At 47.3% G+C, this 24,764-nt stretch overlaps 1 protein-coding gene across 3 annotated transcripts in view; it reads left to right on the top strand.

Moving 5' to 3' along the window:
• The window catches only part of myripb (myosin VIIA and Rab interacting protein b), a 113,403-nt gene that overhangs the window by 36,011 nt on the left and 52,628 nt on the right, over positions 1-24,764 (top strand). For all 3 annotated transcript variants that reach the window (XM_061239224.1, XM_061239225.1, XM_061239223.1), the window contains exon 3: positions 21,074-21,295. In XM_061239224.1, coding sequence (XP_061095208.1) covers positions 21,074-21,295 — 222 coding nt within the window. The remainder of the gene's footprint in view (positions 1-21,073; positions 21,296-24,764) is intronic.

Raw genomic sequence — 24,764 nt, 5'->3', positions numbered from 1 at the left:
ACGGCGCCTGTCAGTCAGACGTCCGCGCTGGCAGTGCAGGGTTGCCATGGAGACGGGAGACCTTCGCGCGCGGGTACACCTGTTAAAAGCAGCCGGATTTGGAAAGCTCACAGAAACCCAGATACATCCTCGTTATTTCTGTTCTTCCGGTCTCTCACCCTGGATGAGCAGAGGACGTCTTACCCGCTGTCACTTCCTTCGTTTGATTCCTCTATGTGCGCTTTGCGTTTCTGTGGTGCGGTGAAGTGCCGTGTTTAAAGACACAGCGCTACAAACTGCCAGTGCCATAGTTCTCAGCTTCCCATATGGCCAGGGCTTCAGTCTGCACAGAATGTACAGAGACGGATGCAGAATATTAAAGGAGGCTGTGGTTCATGGAAAATATGATCTGCTGCTGTTTCTTTCCTCTTCTGCTGTAATGTAAACTCACCATGTGCGTTAAAATCCCAGGAGATCAGCAGTTTTTGAAATACTCAAACCACCCTGTCTGGCACCAGCAATTATTCCACTGTCAAAGTCACTTCACATTTCTTCCCCATTCTGACATTTGGTCTGAATAACATCTGAACCATGTCTGCACGCTTGGATGCATTTAGTTGCTGCCACATGACTGGCTGATTAAATATTTGCATTAAAAAGCTGGTGTACAGGTCCACGTAATAAAGTGCTCAGTGAGTGCATATAAGCTGCCCATGGGATGAATATCTCGCCTCTTGTTGGGCACATTCCCTGTGCACTCCTCTCACTAGACTAAGCATGGCTGTCATCATGTTCCTCGGTCCCAGCCCACTGTTTTCCCCCAAAGCCGGTTCCCTTCTACTCCCGCTTCCTTATCCTTGGCACCCCGCTCTTCCTCTCGTTGCTGTGATGATTAGCAGCAGCAAGACCGCAGACTGGCATGACTCACCCAGTCCCATGTCACGTCCTGTTTCCAGGGACAGAGTGGACGTGTCCCCGGGTGTTCGGAATGAACGCGATTGGCCCGACCCTGTCCTCTCCGCGGTCTGTCTGACCCCCGGCGAAGAGCTGTCCTGCTACCTGCGCGTAGCCCGGGATGGGACATGTCAACACCGCGCTCTCGCTACGGGGTGACCTGAATTCAACTTCCACGCCTCGTGTCTGGTGGAAGAAAAGTGTACGAAATATATATTTTTTAAATAGTCTGACTTCAGACGTATCACGGACGAGGGCGGGCGTCTGAATTCCGTTTAGTTATTGCGCCCCTCCCTCGGAGCGAACGGGAGTTAGGGGGGCCGCTGGCGCCTGTGTGTTGCAGCGGCCGCATCCGCAGCCGGAGAAATATGACCACTGCAGGGGACCCGTAAGTCAGGGATGCTAAAGGCTCTGCGCGCTCTCCGGGAAAACCGTCCGCCATCGGAGCGATGGGGTATGGGAATCTGAGGTCGCCCCCCCTTCCCCAGCCGCTCCGCTATGCCGAAATGCGCTTTCCGTTCTCCGGGAACTAATTGCATTGTGATAAACAGTTATTTTTAGCCCAGAAACATGGTGTAGGCTAGACCTCGAAGTGCCCCCCCCCCCATGTTCTTTCATTCTGTGGTTTTTTCAAGAGCAATGCGGTTTCTCAAAGCACTCTTCCAGGTAGAGGCATTAATGAAATGAAGCCTCTTGATCTGCTGGTGAACGTCAGGCTACTTAATTGGGAAGCTGCTGGCTTTGTAATGCCTGAAGTGTCTCTGGTTTGTGTCAGTTACGTTGTGACTGGGTTTTTCCCCCTTGTGTTTTAGAAACGGCATGTCTCTGTTCTGCTGTCTCTCTGTATCTGCCATACTGCACTCTTTTATTTTTAATGATAGGCTTGCTTGCTTCCTCTGAAATGTGCTGAAGCGACTGCTTTGCTATCAAAACATTAAACGCTTTTATTACAATTATATATATTATATTATATATTTAACATTCATATTCTCCAAGTATCAATGGGGAATATTAATGTAGGCGTGAAGATGCATTCTTATGGTCTGCTTGAATGGAGGTATATAAATATCTGAGGCACTTGATGGAGTGTCTTTTCAGCTCTTTGCAGAGAGGTTCTTTTGTCTTTCTCCCCTGGGGGGGAATAAACTACCCATGCCCACTGCCATACTGCATTCCCTTTTATCATCTGTGGAAAAAATACATTCACTATTCATATGTCAATTGGGTTTATTTTACTTCACTTCACAACCATTTCACCTTCCTAAAGTAAAATCTGAATTTTAGAAAATGTTTTTGATTAACATACAGCCAGTGCCAATAATGGTAATAAAAAAAAAAAAAAAAAGAAAATTGGTTATGGATTAATGCCATCATTGCATTAAATGGCTGCTTGCCACTCTGTATCAGTGAGTGTATAGAGACTTTATGTACCTGTGTTTTGAAGAGCGTTTCAATGGTTCTTATTTTAGATGCGTGAATGAACAGTGCACACGCGTCGTACGCACGGCTGTGATACTCTGCCACGACACCCTGAGCAACGTGCGAGAGCGTGACGGCACGCGACCGCTCCCGCCCCCAACAGCACTCCCGCCCTCTCCATGGGAGCCTCACTACTGCACCCTCCGCCGTCTACGATTTAGATTAATGTACTGCTCTGTTTATGGGAGAATAACCGTCATTAAGTACAAAATGACAAAGGTAAAATGATGAAGCTGCTGGATATTTATGGATCAGACCTGGGTCAAATACGTGATTGTTTTGGATTCAAATACCTTTCTGTGCTCGATTGATCTTGCCTGGTGCAATTCAGCCAATCAAGAGGACGTGAAGGTGGGGTTTGAGGACCTTTCATAGGTTCTAATGCCTACTTTACCTGTATAAGCTCGCTAAAGCATAATATTTTAATCAAGTATTTGACCCAGGTCCGCCATGGATACATGTGTTAATGAGGGCGGTTTTTAAGCACATGAGACAGCACTACACAGAGTCGAGGATGATTAAATTACATTCTATTTAGCTTTTCGCTTTTATCCAAAGTGACTTACAGTTGATTAGACTAAGCTGGGAACGACAGCTGTGTGGATCTTATCGTGGCTTATGGGGATTCAACCACCAACCTTGCGGGTCCCAGTCAAGTACCCTGAATGCTACGCTACAGGCTGCCTGATGATTAAAAAATTCTGCTTTTATTCAGGCTACATTCGTTTTTTGATTGTTATGAACAGATACTGGTTTTTCATACTCACATAAAAGCTAGAGGATCAGATTTTGCACACACTCTCTATGAAATTCAGGGCAGCAGTGTGGTGGAAATTTTAAGAGCACAAAGTCCACTGCTAATAAGTCTGCTGCTGAAGATTATTTTATGCAACGTTTCCAATGAACAAAGAGTTCGGAAAGCAAAACGTGCTTGTTTGGAAAGCTTGCAGTTGTGATTAGCTCTCCGGAGGCTTATCTCTTTAAGAACTGCAGTACTAAACTCTGTTTCCCTTTCAGATCCCAGCTCTTGCGTTCTTTTCAGAAGCCTTGGCTGAGCCTGAAGGCCTCATTGTGGAGTAGCGTTCTGTTTACAGCCGGAAAATCTGCTGCAGTGTGGCTGTTCAACATCCATCCGTAATGGCGAGAATGCAGTACTTGAAGCAGTTTCCACTGATTATTTCCCATAGCTGTGCATCAGTTTGTAAAGATGAATATTAAATAAGAGCTTTCATTTGGTCTGTGATTTTATGTTGTTTTAATGGGGGGGTTTATGAAGTTAAACACGCTTGGATATTGGATAGCGGCTGCTATGGGTTATGGGAGGCAGCCGTTGCACTCTAGAGTGAGAGTGCAGAGACTTTCCTGCTTGTTATTGAACCCTTCCCCCCCCCTCCTTGATTGTCTGCATTAAGGCAGGGAGGGAGACTTGCTGGAACATTCTGGAACAGGCACTGCACTCACAGGTTGTAATTGCTTGAGCAGTGCACTTCCCTTTTGTGAATTATGCAGTCCCTGCTTCCCCCCTAAGCGTCCGTGATTAATCTCACTGCCACACTGCCGAACCATGTCTCCTGTTCAACAGGGGGCAGACGCAGACTACGGAAAGGATATAGCTGCAGTGTGACTTGCCCTCTGCCTTTTCTGCGCTGTGTCTGTGTGTGTGTGGGTGTGGGTGTGTGTGTGTGTGTGTGTGTGTGTGTGTGTGTGTATATGTGCGCACGGATCAGTGTGTATGCCTGTGTGTGTGTACGTATGTGTGACTGTTGCTGTATATTGGCTGTATGTGTATGTTTTCTACTGTGCCAGTGCGTGTCAGTTGTATGTCTCTGTGTACATCTCAGCATTGTATGTGTGAGTGATTGTGGGGAGAGAAGTTGATATTACTGTATAATTTAATATAAAATAAGGGTTGAAATTGGGCTGAAGAAGTGTACAGTGAGGAGTATTGGGGGCTAATGATGGATTGTAGCTAATATTTTTAAGGCCAGGAGTCCATCCCAGAGCAGCAGTGGCATACATCAGCACATCAGGTTTCTGGTGACATCACTTATGCCAGCGGACCGGAGCCCTTTACCATCAGAGTGATATAACTGTATGAATAAAATTCTGTGTACTGGAGGCAGTGCTTTCCATGGGAGAGTTTGATGATAAATTACAGAGAATCTGTGAGAATACAGAATGTGCATTGTACGCATCAAGGACGTTCTGAGCGCATCACCGGCAGATGAAGATAGTGACAGTATCTCCATTTTTGTATGAGGCATTCTTCCTCGAGTTACAGAAATCTTATGCATGCTAGACTGTATATGAAATCGCTTTATAGTATCTCGCCAGTTCTCAATGCATTTCAGGAAATTGTGAAGTTGATGTCTTTGCAAAGACTTCTCTTTGCATCTCAAGCAGTATTCCTTTTTTCAACAATTGTCTCTAGTAACAGAAATAACCCCCACCCCCACTCAGATAGTCACATGACAGGTTTCCTCGCTGTGCCAGCCCGAGAACAAAACAGTTCTAAAATTAGAAACATTAAGAAATTAATTCCTACATCATTGAACGCCTCGTCAGTAGCTAGAAACACAAGCCCGTATCAGTGTGTCCTCTGCACAGCTCTTCAGCAGTTCTGCTCAGTCTGCTGCGGATGAGGCTCTAATGTCCGTGCCTTAGCCTTATCGATTCCTCAAGCAATGTTCCTGAACTCGTGATTCACCTCCCTTCCACCTGCCGTTACTCTTCCCTCTCTCTTCTTTCTGCTCCTCCTTGTCCTTTCCTCTATTCATTCACTCCGTCCTCTCCTCCTTAACTTCCTCAGTATATCCGCCCCCTCTTCCTCCACCCTTTCCCGCTTCACCTCCTCTATCATCTCATCCTCTACCTCCTCCACCTCCTCCTGTCTCGACGCTGGCGGATGAACCCTTTACCCCTGCTTTGTGACCTTCCCCCTGTGCCTGAGAGCCGCAGAAATAGACCTGCTGCCGTCAGGAAAGGGCTCCAGATGCAGTCCTCCAGAGGAAGCCTGTGGTAATTGTGTTTCAAAAGGATCTAATGTAATTACCTCTGGACCCCACACTGCAGCCCAGGGAGACCTGGGAGTGGAAAGGAGGACTGTGGGCTCCGTGGCCTGATAGATGCCTGTGCCATTATTGCGTTTGTTTGACTGAAATATGTGGAGTGCAGTCTCCTGGGATGATAAGCCAGTGGCTGAAAAAGACACCAGCTTTGGGACAGCCCTGGTGACTGACTGTATGATATACAAGTGTTTGTGCTGTTCGTCACAGTGGATCAGACTTTACCCTCAGGTAGCAATGCATGATAGCATCTGCTATTCTCTTGCTGGTAGTCTGTGCTACACTTTGGCTGTATAGGATATTGGCAAAATGCCTGAAAGCTATTTTATGTTTGAATATTTCATTTTCTGCAATCTTATCCCCAAAACGGTCTGACCTTGGTGTGTGTGCCCTACCGTGACCTCTGAGCACTTTATGTGATTTGTAAGAAAAGCCCAAAATGGGATTTTGTGGAAAGTAAGTAAGGCAGGTGAATGAGACTTGGTGAAATCTTGCGGTCTGGGTGATAGTCTGGTTACAGTGTTTTCCTTTGGTTGTTTTTTTTTTTTTGTTTTTTTTTGACATTTCAGAAGTTATTGGCTGAAATGGAAAGCCCGCACAGAACACCAATAATGGATATGATGTCTCAGCAAGGCCATGGGTTTGAAAAAGGGGTGTAAATTGAATGTGCGGATCGCAGCGTTTTGGTTCTGTGCGTTTCAGGTGGTCCGTACATCATACCGGCCACTCCTCCTACCTCTCTTATTGACTGGGCAGCCAGGACGGGATCGCCTGGCCTAGAGAAGACAATGGGGGGGTGGAGGGGGATGATTGAGCGCCCCATTAAAAGTGACAGCCGACATGTTCAGTGCAGAAGGGGAGGGTGATGCATAGAGAGAGGAGAGCGGCTGAGATTGATGAGTGAGAGGAGAGGGGGAGAGATGCATGTGCACATGCATGACCAGTGGACTCATTACTGGGTGAGGATGGGCAGCGGTGTCCTGTTTGCAATTTCAGTGCTGGCCATAACTAGACCTCCTTAAGATATCAGAATCAATATGCCTCTGTGTGACTGTGAGATACAGACCTCCTGTATTTTCCTGTCTCTTTAGCCCACTGCGTTTTGAAGTTAGCTGTTCAGATGGGGCCATGGTGTACTTTTTCCAGAGGGTGCATTTTAGAGACCCATCATAGATTTAGGCCATAACTAGACCTCCTTAAGATATCAGAATCAATATGCCTCTGTGTGACTGTGAGACACTGTGTGACTGGCCTGTATTTTCCTGTCTCTTTAGCCCTCTGCGTTTTGTAGTTAGCTGTTCAGCTGGGGTCAGGGTGTACTTTTTCCAGAAGGTGCATTTTAGAGACCCATCTTAGATTTAGGCCATACAGTTATTACATGTATTTGCCTCCATGCCTGTGTCATACAATGATATGCTCTTATTTCCAATCACTACAGTGCGTTGGATTGTGAGATTATTGATTACTGATTAGTGTTTTTGTCAGCATTGGACATTGAGTCCTCTTGGTGCTCCTGTGCTGGACCAAGGCATGCTGCCCTGGGAACAGCGCTGCTTGTTTTTTTGTACATCAAAAATGAGATTCTAATGTGAAATCCTGCCAATTTAAACCATCTTGTGTTGGACTAGGTAAGCAGTGTTGCATTAGTCAACAGCAAATGTGTCAGGGAGAAGGAAACATTTCAGTAAATGTGATAAGTGAACTGTAGTTTGCAATTTATCCTTCAAAAGATACTATCCGCATATGCCTGGTCTCATTTGTTTTTATTAAACATTCACTCAATTCCTTCCTCTCTGCATATATAGATGTGGCATGGCTACAGCAATCGATTGCCGCGCTAAATAATTGAAAGCATCTTTATGCAGGCCTAAGGCATGACTCTTGGTTAGTATGGGCACCTATATATTATACCCTGATTAAGGAAGGGCAAAAAAAGAACTATGGCTTGCGGAGGTCTGTCTTGTGTTTGTGCCAAGTAGCTAGCTGTATTCATGGATTGCTTGAGAACTCTTTGAACAGGGTAATTTGTTTCTGTCCTAGAGTGTGCATACTTTGTGGCAGTACATCTTCCTGTTTGAAGTCATGACTTGGCATACCCTAGGGCAGTGATCTTCATTACTGCAGGGTCTGCTGGTTTTTTGGTGTTACTCTGCACCTAATTGATCAATTAATTACCCAATTAACTCACCTCACCTTGTTTCCTGGGTCTGAATTGGTTGCTGATATTAAGTAGAAAAACAAAAACCAGCAGGCCCTGCGGCTCTCCAGCAGCAGGAATGACGTTCACTGCCCTTGGTACTGGAACCTGTAATATTTGTTTGGGATGACATGTGGGACTCTAAACTTAAGTCAAGAAGGATGCGTGCTCTAGTGCTGAAGGTGAAATAAATGGGTACCACCGGAAAGTGTCCCCCACAGGATAGCCTGCCTCTTCTACACGGCCCTCAATGGGCAGTTAACTAGGACAGGTTCACGTTGTATGTCTATGCGTGTCTCCTGTAGAGTGCAGAGTGCTCTCTGGTGTCAGTGGTGGGATTATGGGAGATGGATAGTAGGTGGTGCTCAGACCTGGACTGACCTGCATTGAGCACTGTGGCTCTCTCTTTCTCTTTGTCTCTCTCTCTCTCTCTCTCTCTCTCGGACATCATGGACAGCTCTGCGCTTTGTGTAACCTTTGACATGTTAAACATGCAAGGCACTTGCAATGGGACACAGCAGCACATCGCAAGTGCTGTTCAATACACTCTTTCAAAAGTTCAATACTGGTGAGTACAATGAGAATGTCTGACATAGATTTTTTTAGATGATCTAGTGCTTTATTGATGATTTCAAAGAAACATTGCTTACAGTTCATCATTGTATGCCCTTATTCTTGGAACTAACCTGTGTTTGTTTAGTGCATATTTTCCATAAAATTAACCCAAAGATTATAATGATAAAGGTAAATATATTTTCCATTCTGGCTATAAATGTATTGTACCTAGGCTATACATTTTCGAGTTCCACAGGAGAATCAAAGGCCAACCCTTTTTTTAAATCCTACAACTTTCTTGTGGCAAGCCTACTCAACTGTCTTTAGCATACCTACACACTGTTCAGAGCGTACACTGCTTTGAGGTGAAGAGCTGCTAATAATGTCTGATGCTGCTGTGCTGTTATTTAATGTAATGTAAATGACTGATAATGGGACAGGTTTCTAAATGTTTTGGGAAGTTCTAATCATTTTCTCAAGGCTCTACAGAGCAGTGGCTCTGCAAAATACCAGCCAACTTGATATAATTTCAGATTTAATAATTAATAATAATAATCAACCTGAGCCATTTCCATTTCTGCACCTATCGGGCGTGAAAAAACAACTGGCCATGTACAACAGAGATAAAAAATAATATCCTCCACTGAGTAGCTTGTATAAAATGGATGCACAATATTGGTGATTCTTAATAAAAGTCAATGAGATATGATCACTACTATGTCTCAATAACCTGCTGTATTTTCTTACCAGATAAGTAACAGATATTGCTCATGCGGCAAAAAACCAATAGGTTTTCATATTCCCTGACATACTCCCTATGTTTCTAATATTAATGTCCTTCATACCAATCTCTCTCTGGTCTGGTCTGTTCATTTGGCTTAAATTGTCTTTGTGTCCAGGGAGATGTAATTTTGTCCAAGATTCCTTAAAGCTGGTTCCTGGAAATGATCCTATAATCAGGTTTGACCACGAGTGACTTGCTGAGCTCTCAACAAAATCTCATTGTTGGTGATTTTATATCCTGTGAAGTCTCCAAATCTAAGGGGGTTTTTTTTTCATTGAGGAAAACACACACTACAATACATTTCTATCAAGCTGCTTCCATAAGATGAACCAAACAGAACATCGGGGTTTTTTGTTGCAAGAACTCTTGATCCATCTATATACAAGTGGCTGGCGGGTGAGGTAAAGATTCCCACTAATGGTTTTTACTTTTACAGTGAGGGAAAGAAGTGCAGTCATGATTCTACAGAAAGTTAAAGGCTCGTACTCTTTTACACTTTACACTTGCTATGCTGAATTATTGTAAAAGGAGTGCTTTATCTACAGTTATCTGAATAACATCATTGTAGGTCTAGCTGATTTGGAAGCTTTTTAAACAAATGCTCATTGTACCCACTAGGTGTAGTGCACATACTCACAATGACCAGAGATTACATAGCTTTTGAGACTGGTGCTGCAGCATTGTGCTGAAATGCCCAGATTTTTTAAATTCTCAGTTAATGTGAGTGGAAGAAGATGCAGCTGTAAGAAAAGCCCACACTAGAATGAGTCTGCTGTCTCTCGCAGCACGCACTGTGTGTCTCCAGCAGGTAGCAGACAGAAGGGAAAGTACACTTAAGGTGAATTGGGAGATTATTCAACTTTTCATTAAGCTCCAAAAAACAGAAAGCAGTGTCATGACCTACAGAGGCTCCAGTCACATAATTTTACAGGACCCTAATTCGACCTGAAATTCAGCCAGTACTGCATTCCAGAAACCCCTTCAGTGCTGCTCTTCTCCAGCCATGCAAATGGTGAATGAGTTCATTCGTTCGTTTGTTCGTTTGTTTATTTGCTTGTTTGTTCATTTATCCAGTCAGTCAGTCAGTCAGTCAGTCAGTCAGTCAGTCAGTCAGTCAGTCAGTCAGTCAGTCAGTCAGTCAGTCAGTCAGTCAGTCTGTCACTCACCCTGTGAACCCTGTATTGCATGCAGGTCTCTTGAGGATTGGCACCACAGAGGTGTCAAGTGTAATTGATTGCTGTGGAGAATCCACTGGCCACAATCAATTCTGTTTCTCACGTCTGTGCCTCAGGAGAATCACAAGCCCTGAATTTAAGAAATCTTATCTTTGTGGGGTCGTTCAGATCTGTTTTTAAGATCTCCCCAAATGACCAAACAAGACCTTCCCAAATCAGAGTCTGAAAGCTTTTCTTGGCGGCATTTCAAAAATTACCAAATGTGTCTTTCCCCATTTTCACTGAGATCAGGCCACCCTGACCCGGTATTGAACCAGCGCTTTATTAAATCTGCACCACAGTGAATTTTCATCTACATAATTGAATTGGCATCTGACATTGTAATGAAGCGCATTGCTCATCCGGGTGAAAGCTAATTATTTCTTCCTTGCCTCCTTATGTTCTGTTTTTACTTTCCCCCGCAAGAAAGTGCTGAATGATGTGCTTTCTCATGAGCTCCGTGTCATTACTCATTACAAAATGGCCGCCATTTCTCATTGGGAAATAGATTTTCTTCAGGCCTACTGTTTGGGACCTTTGTATGTTTTGCTCTGCTTAGCATGTCATTTATCAGTATCAATATTTGAATATTGTAGCAGATGGGACTGGAGCTTACAGATCCGATCTGGAAAAAATACGTCTTACAGCCAAGATTGCAGCATCACTAAATGTTTTGGACTGGAATCAAAGATTGCATCATTTTCATGTTTTATTGCTTAACGTTTTTATTAAAAGAAAAACATACTCATAGCCTATCATCTGCTTCAAGTAAAGTGTAAAAACAAAAACAAAGATTTATTTATTTTTCCAAGACAACAATGGTTTAGTCGCATGGGGTTCTGGCCAACTTTATTAGTTTTTGAGTTATGATACTTTTGTAGTTTCAATATATTTAAAAATAAAGCTACAGTGCAGACCGTATTTCAACAATGACACAATTGTTTTGGCTCTGTACTCCGACACATTGGATTTTAAATGAAACAACGAATGAGGTTATGAAAGCGCAAATGTGGTTAAAATGGACACTGCCAGCTTGAGTGAGGGTATTTACGTCCAAATCAGGTGAACTATGTTGGAACTGCAACTCTGTTATACATAGTCCCCCTTCCTCTCTGCAACCATTTCCTCTAAGTGCAGGGGAACTTTCATGAGTCAAGATCTTAGTTTAACTCTGTAAAACTAAGAAGCCATCTCCTACAGCACACTCTATACTCCACACTCCATACTCCATCTTTGCACTGGGGTGTTGTGTTTAATTTAGCTTTGGAGGCACTTCCACACTGCAGGCGCAAGGTGCCTAGGAGCTATGCCTGCTGGCATATTCTTAACCAATGTAGGCCTGTTTGGCAGCGTGTTTGATTGGCAGCCTGTGGTTATTAAGGGGGCTGTGGTGAGGGCAGGTCTCCTTTAGCAGGAAAACAACTTGATTTAAAACCCGCTATCCTGAGTAGGCGCTCGGGGTATTTGAACACACAAGAAGAAGTGTTTCTGGGTTGTCAGTATTCATGGGACGCTGAGGACTGTGGGCGTAAGAGTCATGCTCGAAGGGTTTAGGCAGTCAGCGAGGTGCCGAACCCTGTATTACAGGATAAAACCTTTAAGTGTCTCATAGGGACCCGTGCAGTTACCTTCTCCAGGGCTGTCCAGTGGCTCGTATGTCACACACAAATGGATTTGTGCACGTGTACTATACTCTCCGTCAGTGCTCCAGTCCTGTCGTGGCTGTGAGTGTCTCTATCGCTGCCTGAGCTGGTGTCCTTCCTCTGTCTCGACGTGGCGATAAAGCAGAGCGGTTGGCGTAATATTTTCTGCTCTTTTTCATGTGGAAAGGGATTATTCAGCAAAGTGAGAACAATCAGGACTCTGCGCTGTGGTAGTGGGATGTGACCGAAATGACTCATGAACGCAGGTTGTAAATGGCAGCACTAGCAAAAACTAAAGTGGAAGGCTCTAATAAGGATGAACGGACAGGCTGATCCCAGCCCAGCAACACACTTTTAATTTAAAAAAATGTTTTAGAAGCACCTTTGACCCTTCCAGAACCAGGCCACAGCACTGCCCTGGGAACACAAAGTTTCAGTTAGTTTTTTTGGCCTTTTTCATAGCTACCATCTGTGGTATGAAACGTTGTGGTATAAAGGTCCTCCATGTTGTCTACTGAACCCCTAGTAAACTCACTGAGGATGTTTTGCATGCTTATGGTGTACATTGCGGACCTCATTTCAGCAACTTACTTCGTAAATTACACACCATCTCTCATTCCAAACATCTTGGATACAATTTCCATTTAGAAAAGATGTTGAGATTTACGCAAATAACAATTTATTACAATGCTTGCTGTAGGTTTCCACCATGGTTTATGTTTATTTCCATCCATGCCAATTATTTTTCTACAAAGCAAAACACAAGATTGATGCGTTTTAATCTGTTGAGAAATGTACTTATTTAATGTGTAGTTATCTGGAAATCGGTTTTCAACCAGTACAGTCCATCACTGAAATAATTGCGGAGGCGTCACCGTGTAACAGATCGAGTTCAGAAGGAGGTGCGCAATGTGGAATGTAAAAACAAATTGCTTGGCTCCTCAAATGAGCTCCTACCCAAACTCAGAGCCAATTCTCTAAAGGGGTGTTTTACAGCTCCTGACTGATACCAAAAACTTGGCCAACAAGCATTTTAATTGAAAATGTTATCTGTAGTCTGCACATTCAACCTGAATTTTGTCCTTAAATGACGTGGCGGGTAGTTTCTGTCAGCTGAGACGGAGCCCGGAGAAATCTTCCCCCTTTCCTTCTAAATCAGCACGTCCGGAGCGGGGAGAGGGGATGGTGGAGCGGAGCCTGTTAGCCTCGCTGAGGAATCATGGGAAAACCGAGGCCCGTTTCCTCCACAGGGTCTCTGTCCTCCGCGGTTTCGTTCAGAGAAGATTACAGTCCTCACTGAAGCATGAAGGGTTTTGCCAGAGTGTGTGAAGTGAGCTGCTGTCTCTCAGCCGTTCTTACCCTCTGTTCAACCTTCTACACTGTCAGAGCGCACACGTCTGTCTGCGCCTGTCCGTCTGTCTGTGCCTGTCCGTCTGTCTGTGCCTGTCCGTCTGTCTGCGCCTGTCCGTCTGTCTGCGCCTGTCCGTCTGTCTGCGCCTGTCCGTCTGTCTGCGCCTGTCCGTCTGTCTGCGCCTGTCCGTCTGTCTGCGCCTGTCCGTCTGTCTGTTTCTGTCTGCGCCTGTCTGTCTGTCTGTGCCTGTCCGTCTGCCTGTTTCTGTCTGCGCCTGTCTGTCTGTCTGTGCCTGTCCGTCTGCCTGTTTCTGTCTGCGCCTGTCCGTCTGTCCGTCTGTCCCCCCTGACTGACAGACGCTATCTGGCTGTCCAATTAATCGTCTGACTGACTTGACAGATTGACTGTGTCTAAGAGCTTGCCAGTTGGCCTTTCTGTTTGAATAAAACAAGTATTGCTTTTTAACTTATTGTTGCTAAAGGCTGCATCAGAATAGGACCTGCTGTTTAATATAAGACTTTTATATGCAATTTTTCTCAAGCCTCTAAACCGCTTGGGTGTAGATGCAAATTCAAAACATTCATAAAATCTGCTGCCAGCCTGGTTCATATTTATGCATTCATATTACCTTTTCGACTGGTTATGATTTATGATGTTTATTCAGAGACCCATTACGGAGCTTTAGCGTAACATTGGGTTTTATTTTAACATGTATTTGTTTGGTAGCTTGTGCTGATCTGTGTAGATAGAGGGAACAGTGCAGTAATGAACGTCTGTGTCACGCTACACTGAGAATAAGAGGCGACCTCTGCTACAGGGTATGTCTCTGCACAAGTGGCCAGCCTTGCAGATCCCCCACAGAGTGGAGACTGTGTCTCTGCAGACTCCTGCAATTAGAGGCAGTGACCAGCAGGGGGTGGTGCCTCCACAGACCGGGGGCCCCACCCCGGCAGTGCGGGATTCATCCGTCAGTACAGGGGGAACAAGTGGGACAGCCGCCCACAGGGACCCCACTTCTTTACAAATACGCCACTCTATTTACTGGGGCGAGCGAGAGGGTGTTCAGCACGGGGGGCTGGGGAGTGCGCGGTGTGAAATAAAGCAGCGGCCGTCTGCATCTCGCCCGGGAGCTGGGAAGCACCGCCGCTGGGGCGCGTGGGAGGATGGCTCCATCCCAGCGCTGCTGTGTTACTCTTCCTGTCTCCAGAGACTCCGGGGGAGCTGGGAGCCGTAGTCCCGACTACAGGCTCCCTTCCGCCTCGCCGTTGGGAAGCCATTCATCGATTTTATGAATGCCTTACAGGCGAGCTTGTATTTAGACTTTGGGTGATATGTACTGTGTGGGAAACTGTTCGGAGACTGTGAGGGAGTGGTACGGTCTATAGCAGGGCTCCCCAACCCTGTTCCTTGAGATCTACTGTCCTGTAGGTTCTCCCTTCAAACCTTCAAACAGAGCACACATCATTCAGACCTAGAGATCTTGTTGAGCTCTAGGTCGGGTATGCCAGATTAGGGTTGAAATGAGAACCTGCAGGGACAGTAGATCTCCTGGGAGAGGGTTGGGCAGCCCTGGCCTACAGACTGCACACATACAGCCCACTTGCGCTCTTTGAATACCCAGGCTGCTCCTGAAGTGGAGGAGGACACAGAAGCTTTCATTATTACTGACATTCTGTAGGCACAGGGCTTCCCCTGTTCTCTGACGTGTCCAGGTTTCTGCCTGTTATAATCTGCCTGTAGAGACATTTTGCCTTTACTTTGGGGAGTGCACAAGTCATTACGCACGGTAACGTTGCCCCCTGGAGTCTGCTGAAAGTTGAACCTGCTCCTCTTCTCACAGAGCAGGGCTGCCCAACCCTGTTCCTGGAGATATACTGTCCTGTAGGTTTTTTCTCCAACCCTAACAAAGCACACCTCACTCGATTTGTTCTCATTGAGCTGCTAATTAGTGCCAGGGGTGCAAAATTGGGGTTGAAATGAAGACCTACAGGACGTTATATATCCAGAAACAGGACTGGGAGCCCTGTCACAGAGAGTCAGTATGGCCGTGGCACTATGCAGACAACATCTGGTTAACGGCCAGTCAGTTACCGCGCCATTAGCGGGAATGAGGGCCAGAGAAACGAGGCTTGGCGAGGAAGCTGGCAGCTGCCAGACCTTTCCATGACCAGCCTGGCAACCTCCAAACCTGCCAGAGCCGCACAGTGCCTCCGATAGCCCCCGGACTGAGCCAGAAAGAGATTTATGACTGTCGGCTATCTGCTGATGGCTGCAGAAGAGATGCCAAGAAGGCCCCTGTGCAGCCAATCCGCTGCTCTGAAGGGCTCATCTGCGGCTTCTCCCATGCCAGTGGGTCTGTCCTTGATTGGTCAACCATTTCTTGGCCAATTAAATGTCTTGTCTTAATTAATGCATTTCTTAGATACTTAATGGTAATGTTATCATTTCCAATTGTGATGATAGTGATGAATGGTGATTAGTTATTAATATGGGATGCAAATCTGTGAGTACTGTAATGTAATGTCTCGGTAGGCCACGTTGAAGTGATTTTTGCTTTTTGGAATCGCATTAGTGTATTGTCATTGCTAATAAATACAGTAAACATGATATTTGATGGGTTTTGTATTCCGTCACACTCCTGTATTTGCAGTTTTACCTGTTTATTAATCATCTGCTCGCATATTTATACCTGTGATCACAGTTTATTGGGAAACTCGCTTTTTTATGACTCACTGACAATTTCGTAATGAAGCTCCTCAGTAAACATTTCATGTAGGGTGTATGAATAATTCAGACAAATTTTAAGGCAGCTAATGAGAGAACGTGCGCGCCATTTAAAACAGCACACAGACGATCATTAACGGCCTGGTATTCGCCGCATGTTTTATTCATGACCGCCTCCTAGGGATGTTTCGCCTGCGCTCGACGACCTCGGCAACCACAACCGCTCCCGGTGAGCGGCGGAGGGGGACCCCGAAAAGAACCGCTCGAACTCTGACCCCGCGCCACGCGTGTGTTCAGAGTTTAAATAAAGCCTTCTCCTCCCTCGCTTAGCTTTCCCTGGCTCCCGTTTCCGTGGGGAGGGCTCCTTGGCCAGTAGCAGCGGGCTTCAGCTGGGGTTATTTATGTGGGCCGGGCTCGCTGGGCTGCAGGGCCGGCGGGGGGCTTCCTGCAATGTAACCTTTAGGGGAGTGCCAGTAAATCAGCGCAGTCGAGGTGCGTCAGCCCCCGCGTTTCCGCCCCTCTTGTCCGACGGGGATTGATGGGCCGGCGGGCTGCTGAGGCGTATGTAAGCTCATGGCTTCCTGTCACCGTGCCGCTGGTGACATCACTGTGACTGTAAATGTGCAGCAAGCCCCCCCCCCATACGCTCTCCGTCCCCCCCTCCCCATGTTCTACCTCCTGCGTTAATCCCGCCCCACTCCCCTCCATAAATGTTTGGAGGCCGTGATTGATGCTGGGTGACAGGACCTTGTTTGTTTCCAGTCACCGCTCCGTTCCGTTCGCCCGCAGCCTGAGGGGCGGGTCCTACGCCAGGCGCATTGACGTAATTGGCCAGAGCTTAGCTCTGGTGGGCCGGCCTGGCAAACGGGCCTCTGAGGATCAGGAAGGGCTAAGCGGTGTGGAAAAGCGTGACTCTGCGCCCGCCAAAACGCTGCTGGCTTCCTTCTCTCACGTCAGCTTGGCCTCAGACAGGACTGCCGTCATTATCTGTTCCTCACGGATGTGTGGGATTAGATCCAGTCCAGTCCCGCAGGTGTGTGTTAATGATAAATCACACACCGGCTCAGCAGAGTTCTCCGAGCCTTCAGCTGCTCGCTGCAGAATTGCTGTGATAGGACTCTGGAGCTACTGGCTCCATCAGTCTTGAAGACCTGCCAGACAGGATATAGTACGAAACAGAGCTGTTTTAAGCATTACATTTTATGTATTTAATAAAGAGTTTTGCTTTGCCAGAGCACAGTGTTTTGCCTGTGAAATTCTGCTTACCCTCCTAACGATTGGAGGGCAAATCAATGCATGCAAGGGGAGATAATTTGAAATTCATTTTGCAGCATTTCTCGTTTCGTTTTGCCCTCTACAGAGGGAGATTGTGCATGAATATTGAAAAAGGGAGGAGCTGGGATGTGTTGTCTCTCTCCCTGTTGTGCGGTTCTCCTCGCAGTCTGGGAGTTGGATGCTGGAGGGACCCTGGTGGTCTGCCCACGCACTGCTCGCCGTGTCTGCCAGTTACACAGTGGGGCTGAGTTCAGTCTGTCTCTCTTCCAAATTGAGGAAGTCTGTGAGTGGCTTCAATTCCCAGCTTATCAGCGAACTGTAGGCTCTGAAAGGAGATGCATTCAGTGTGTCTCTTCTCCTCAATATCTAGTTGTTCATTTCAGGACTTTAATGGGATGCGAGTTCGAGACGTACGGCGTCTGTTCTGTTAAATATACCGTTATACGCAAGGCAATGAGCCGTTTTAGGTTTCTCTGATTAACGCTTGCTGTAACGCTCGTCCGTGTGAGGAAACCAGGGTGTTCAGAAGCCAAGGTTAAACGCCCGGTCGCTGGCTGTGCCGTATTGTTGCAGTCGTTCTGCTTGACCTTAGTGCTTTCTACCACAGCAGCTACACATCATATAAAACAAATCACTGCCTTCAGCCTGTGACTCGCCTGCAGTGCTCCCACAAAGACGGACGAGCAGCTCCGGCCCTGAGTGTGTGTTTCACGTCCTGTGTGTGTGTTGGTGTTGTACACATACACACACAGCAGCGGGGTCTGCTGCACCACGTTATTACACTTCCTCGGCTCCTATCTTATTATAACGGATTACCTTTCAGCACTGTATTTACCTGAGGGAACTGCTTTTCCCATAGCACTTACATATACCTGCTATGAAATAACCTCTTTTTTAATTTCATATGAAAAATGCCCTTGCTGAAACTGAGTATTTACAGTGTTGGCAATACCCGCGAGCATTGCTTGGCGGTATTTTGAGCAGTGAGAAATGGTGATATATGTGCAAGTGATGGTATTTGCAGTCGATGTTACGTTTTTAGTGGATGGGCATACCAGCACTCCAGCAGAAGAGATTGCAGTATCACGGAGATGGATTTAGACCACCTGGCGGACCCAGAAAAATCGCATTAGACACCCCTTTGGATTCCAGCCGATTTATCGTCATCCCAAAAAGCTTTGGATTCTGGAGATGCTCCTGCAGTTTAGCCCTAAATCACGCACCACAGCCCCCTGGTCCCTGTTCCCTCTTCCCTCTTCCCTCACCTGCATACACAGACCACTCCCGTTAGCGTTAGCGCTGTCAGCCCATTGCTGCTTGGATCATGCTGTTTATTTCTGCCTTTTTTCTTAGCTCTCAAGAAAATGATCAAACTAAGGCTCTTGGCATCCTCTGCTGCCATTTCTTGAATATTCCGTTTTACAGTTATGGCTAATTGAAGCGCCCGGATCGTCCGTTAGTGTCCATTTTAATGGCGTTCCGTGATTTCGCCGTTAATGGTGATGAGGCCAATTGAATCCCCTCCTATCAGATTGTTTCTCTCTCTCTCACCGCTCCGTGTGGGTGAGGGCGGGGGCTAATGAGCGCACTGTAACTGTTACCAGGCGCTGAGTAAATCTGTCCGCCTGGAGGGACAGCAGTGTGCATTATTCATGAGGGCGGACCCTGCCTTAACCTGCACCTCACAGAGTCCGGCCCCTCAGCCCCTCATACACCGGGATCTCCAGCCAGAGCAATGCTGAAGCCCAGCCTGATTAAAGCAGCTTTAGCCCCGGGGGCCCGGAGCCACGCTGGGGGGGTGGAGGGGCCCCTTCCAGCTTTCTGATTGCTCTGTTTTTCTGTTATTGGTAAATCGGGGCTCCAACATGTCAACATCCTGTGGATTCTTTCAGAGAATGCTAAACAGCGTGACGACATTAGCATAATTCTTCAGTTTGTTTTTCTCCTCTTTTGTTGAGGGGGGAAGGAAAGATAAACACGAGCCCGGCCAGTTAATTAAGTGTCGTCCCAAATTGATCGTGCCTGTTTAATTGGCATGACTATCTTTGAGTGGTCTCGGTAAATATCATCCCAGAGAAGCACGTTTAATTGGCCCGGAGGCGACTGACAGCCATTTGGGTGCTTATATAAGACCTGGTAAATATAGTTAGGGCACGTTTAATTGGTATGACTGACTACCTGACAGTGACCATTGGACATAGTCACAAAGCTTGTTTTTAATTGACTGGACCTGACCATGTGAGACTGGCCCCAGTAAAGTGTCCTCTAGCTCCACACTGGAGCCCCCTGACTGGCACAAGTCAAGCATTTAATCACCTTCTGTAATGAATCTCTCCCTGGGCTTCTTCATATGTAACTGCTTTGGTGTGTGTGTGTGTGTGTCTGTGTGTGTGTGTGTGTGTGTTTTGTGTCTGTGTCAGCTTCTCTGTTTGTTTGTGTGTGCGTGTGTTTATTTTTTGTCTGTGTGTCTGTTTGTATGCATGTGTGTGTGGATATGTACAGGAATATGTGTACATACATTAACTTCCATCATTGTAAGGAAGATTCTGATTTTAATTGACCTGCCTGGTAAAAATGCATGTTATTACATTATTAATTATTTTTGAAAGTATGAAAGCGTGTGTATATGATGAACATGGTGGGTAATGGGTCAGGCTGCAGATTACGTAGCCTACTGAGTTCAGGCACCTCATGTGAGGCCAGATTCTTTGGTTCCCCTCTCTCTGCGGAGAGCGGTACAGCGTAGGCAGTCCTGAAACCTGTGCAGCACGGGACCGACCGCACAAGCCTCTTCTCCAGCCTGTGTCACTGAGACCCTGAACACAGTTTCAACACAGCGGCGCTCCACAGAAAAGACCTGACTTGAATCCTCCTGCTCTGTTACAGATGGGCCACCGACCCATTTTAGATAATGGCCACCTATGACACCCCAGCGTGTTCAGTTCTTACACCCCGAGCTCCGTACGGCCTCAGGGCCGAGGCCCCTGGAACACCTGACCTTCAGCTTCCTCCGCCAACGCACAGCGATCACCAACATCATCAGGGACATAATGCTTTAATCTCCCGGCTAGCAGGTAGCTCCGAGATGCTAATGGGAGTCGGGCAGAGGCGCTCTCTCCAGATTAATCAGCCGGCTCGCTGTAATTGGGGAGGGCCATCAGAATCTTCCCGCTGACATTATCCGGCGCGTCGTTAAGCAAAGTCAATTGCATTAGGAAGCCGCAGTCATAATGGTCTGTCACTAAGTATTTTACAAGGCGGCTGAGTGCCCACCATAGGACTCGACGGAGGGACGTCAGGGCCGCGTGCCGGATGACAAGGACGCCGGCCTGGTTAAAGGTGAGAGACGCAGCGCTTCCGACGCCATCCGCGCCCGCTAGGCTGCGTCGCCGTGCGGAGAACAGCACCTCTCAGCCCGGCCGCTTAGCGTGAAGGTTGCGGAGGCTCTCAGCCTGACGGGCGGGCTGATTAAAATGGCAGCCTTCACTTTAATGCAGGAGATCATGTCCGCCGCTCCCGCCGGACGCCACGCCGGCTCTATTTCCCCCTCCTGTCACAGCGGCTCAAATTATCCAGCATCACCGTGAGCCTGTTTCAGTCTCTCAATCTAACCACTCGCACTCTCTCCCTCCCTCTTTCTCTCATTCCCTCCCTCTCCACCTCTCTCCCTCCTTTCCATCCCTCCCTCCCTCTCCCTCACGGGTCCCCCTCCATCTCCCTCCCGCCCTCTCTCCCTGGCTCTCCCCTCCCTCCCTCTCTCCCTGGCTCTCCCCTCCCTCCCTCTCTCCCTGGCTCTCTCTCCCTCCTCCCTCCTCTCTCCTCCCTCCCTCTCTTCTCTATCGCTGGCTGGCAGTGAGATGAAACAGGAGCTGGATGAGGAAGGCAGCCGGTGCTCGATCCTCTCCAGACAGAACAAGTTTAACGAGCATTGCTGCATCCGCTGCTGCTCGCCCTTCACCTTCCTGCTCAACCCCAAGCGCCAGTGCCTGGACTGCCAGTTCAACGTGTGCAAGGGCTGCAGGGTCTACAGCAAGAAGGACAAAGCCTGGCTGTGCTCCGCGTGTGAGAAGGGCAGGTTAGTGTGGGGGCTGCCGGCGTGCATCCATACACGCACGCACGCACACTAACGCACACACACACTCACGCACGCACACACTAACGCATGCACGCACACACACACACACACACACACGCACGCACACACACGCACGCACACACTAACGCACACACACACACACACTCACGCACGCACACACACACTAACGCACACACACTAACGCGGGCACACATACACGCACACACACTAACGCGCGCACACATACACGCACACACACGCGCACACATACACGCACACACACACGTGCACACACACACTCATGCACATGTGCTCATTCACACACACATATATGCACACACACGCATACGCATACTCTCACACACACACACACCGCACAAACACACACTTGCATGCACACACACTCACCCACTTGCTCACACTCTCTCTGACACACACATGCATGTGCATGCATACACACACATGTATTTCTGGAGTGTGGAGTTGGAAATGCCTGGATGCTGGATGCTGTAGGGTATGGGGAGTTCAATCTGATTTATGTAGTGCTGGGTGGGGGTTGAAAGGGAATGCTGGAGTGACAAGTGTGGAGCTATGTGTGTATGTGCATGTGTGCGTCCGTGTCCATGTTTGTTTGTTTGTGTATGTGTGTGTGTGTGTTTGTATGTGTCTGTTTGTGTTTGTGTTTGTGTGTGTGTATGTGCATTTGTGCATCCGTGTCTATGTTTGTGTGTGTGTGTGTGTTTGTGTCTTTGTGTGTGTATGTGTTTGAGTGTTTTATGTGTATGTGTATGTGTATGTGTCTGTGTTTGTGTTTGTGTGTGTGTGTGTATGTGCATGTGTGTGTCCGTGTCTATGTTTGTGTGTGTGTGTGTGTGTGTGTGTTTGAGTGTTTTCTGTGTTTGTGTGTGTGTGTGTGTGTGTGTATGTATGTGCATGTGTGCGTCCGTGTCTATGTTTGTGTGTGTGTGTGTATGTATGTGCATGTGTGCGTCCGTGTCTATGTTTGTGTGTGTGTGTATGTATGTGCATGTGTGCGTCCGTGTCTATGTTTGTGTGTGTGTGTGTTTGTGTGTGTGTGTGTTTGTGTGTTCACATTACGGCTGGTCTGTTGGTGGAATGGAGCTGGCTCCTGGCTGCAGTGGCTGAGGTGTGGGGGGGGTCTCTGATGCTGGGGTGAATGTGAAATGAACAGGCAGGTGTGGGGGACTGAACGCAGCAGGACAGTGTGGCCCCGTGGCCCTTTCCCTTTTCCGTGATTGATTTTCCTCATTTCCTGCCTGCTGTTCAGTCCGACCCGGAGCCCTGCTCCCTCTCCTGCTCCTGAGAGAGCCGGGATCCGCGGATCGATCCGCTCTCCTCACGACTCATCCCCACCTTCCCCAAAGCCTTCGGGAATCCAAACATTATTGAAGGAATGAGCTTTGAACTCCTCCGTTTGACTGTAGATTCATCAAGCCTGAAAAAAGGTGTTTGAATTTCAGGATTTGCCTTCGCCTCCTGATACAGCCTAAATTGTGTACTCAATTACTCATCTTAAATCTAAATGATTGTTCATCCCTAGTCATAATGGGTGACTATGCAGATGAGATGGGGAACCTATATGCTAAAAGGCTCAGTTGAGATAAGAGGATTAGTGTAGAAATAAACAGGTTTTGATTGAAAATGTATGTAGCCCATGGCAACATTAAATTATATTGATCATTAATATAGAATTGAATTCATGTAATGCTAGGGTTTTGGTTATAGGACTGCTTCCACTCAAAACCACAGTAGCCACTTGAACTACTACTCCAGCATTGAAATAACTCTGGTTGTAACACATCTGGATTTCTGGCAGCGTGTATCACACTAAGCGGATTATACTCATTTTTATTCAGTGGAATTGTCTCAATAGGACGGATCTAGAAAAAAAAATTGACTTATTTTTTCTTCAATTCTCACATGCTACAGAACCACATTCAGTATTAAAATAAAATAAAATAAATAAAATAAAGCACACGTATGTTTTTTTTTCCCAACACATACACACAGGTCTGTCAAACAAGTAGTTTTTCCAGCAATGGCTACATTGTGGCATCTTATACATGTAGCCATGATGTTTCTTTGCACGTTGAAACGTCTGCTGATTAGCCGGTATCTCTGCTGATAGGGCGATGCCACTCATCCCTGTAATACAGAGAACACCAGCGGGGGCAGAAGCGATGTGATTATGCAGAACTCAGTACTGATCGTGCCCTTTCTGCACCATCAATGGGCAGATACTCTTTCTCACATACCATGGGTCCCCTGGGAGCAGGGTCTGGAGGAGCTCTCTTCTCCGGAGGGGATTTTGTTATTGTATTTCGGCTATTACCGTACATACTGTATGGTATGCTATTGTGCGCCTGTACTGTGTGTGTGTGTGTGTGTGTGTGTGTGTCTGTTGTGATTTGATTTATGCAGCTTTGGCTGTGCTGTCTGACTGGCTCTCTCCTATGAGGTCATGTTGAACGTGTTGCTCGCATTCATTATTTACTTGCTTTGCAGGGAGCCTTCCCAGCATGTGCATTACCCATGGTGCACGGCTGCAGTGACCTGGGGCAGGCTGGGTTATGCACATAGGTCTGGGGGTTTGCGAGCCACACTGTCCAGATATGAGCCCCCGCCCTTGTATATCCCGTGTTACCCCTGCATATACACCCCTAGCCAGCATTATGTTTAATAAGCAGGAGGGGGTCGGTGTATCACATTGGCCTGTTGAGAGTGTCAGTGTGAGTGGGGCTGTAGAGTGTGTCAGTGTGAGGGGGGCTGTAGAGAGTGTCAGTGTGAGTAGGGCTGTAGAGTGTGTCAGTGTTAGTGGGGCTGTAGAGAGTGTCAGTGTGAGTAGGGCTGTAGAGTGTGTCAGTGTTAGTGGGGCTGTAGAGAGTGTCAGTGTGAGTGGGGCTGTAGAGAGTGTCAGTGTGAGGGGGGCTGTAGAGAGTGTCAGTGTGAGGGGGGCTATAGAGTGTGTCAGTGTGAGTAGGGCTGTAGAGTGTGTCAGTGTTAGTGGGGCTGTAGAGAGTGTCAGTGTGAGGGGGGCTGTAGAGTGTGTCAGTGTGAGCGGGGCTGTAGAGTGTGTCAGTGTGAGCGGGGCTATAGAGTGTCAGTGTGAGCGGGGCTGTAGAGAGTGTCAGTGTGAGTGGGGCTGTAGAGAGTGTCAGTGTGAGCGGGGCTGTAGAGTGTGTCAGTGTGAGCGGGGCTATAGAGTGTCAGTGTGAGCGGGGCTGTAGAGAGTGTCAGTGTGAGTGGGGCTGTAGAGAGTGTCAGTGTTAGGGGGGCTATAGAGTGTCAGTGTGAGCGGGGCTGTAGAGAGTGTCAGTGTGAGTGGGGCTGTAGAGAGTGTCAGTGTTAGTAGGGCTTTAGAGAGTGTCAGTGTTAGGGGGGCTGTAGAGAGTGTCAGTGTGAGCGGGGCTGTAGAGTGTGTCAGTGTGAGCGGGGCTGTAGAGAGTGT

This window comes from Conger conger, chromosome 4 (genome assembly GCF_963514075.1).
Source record: "Conger conger chromosome 4, fConCon1.1, whole genome shotgun sequence".
NCBI classification, from domain to species: Eukaryota; Metazoa; Chordata; class Actinopteri; order Anguilliformes; family Congridae; genus Conger; species Conger conger.
The sequence above is the reverse complement of the archived record's forward strand: the minus strand, read 5'-3'. Positions and strand labels throughout refer to the sequence as shown.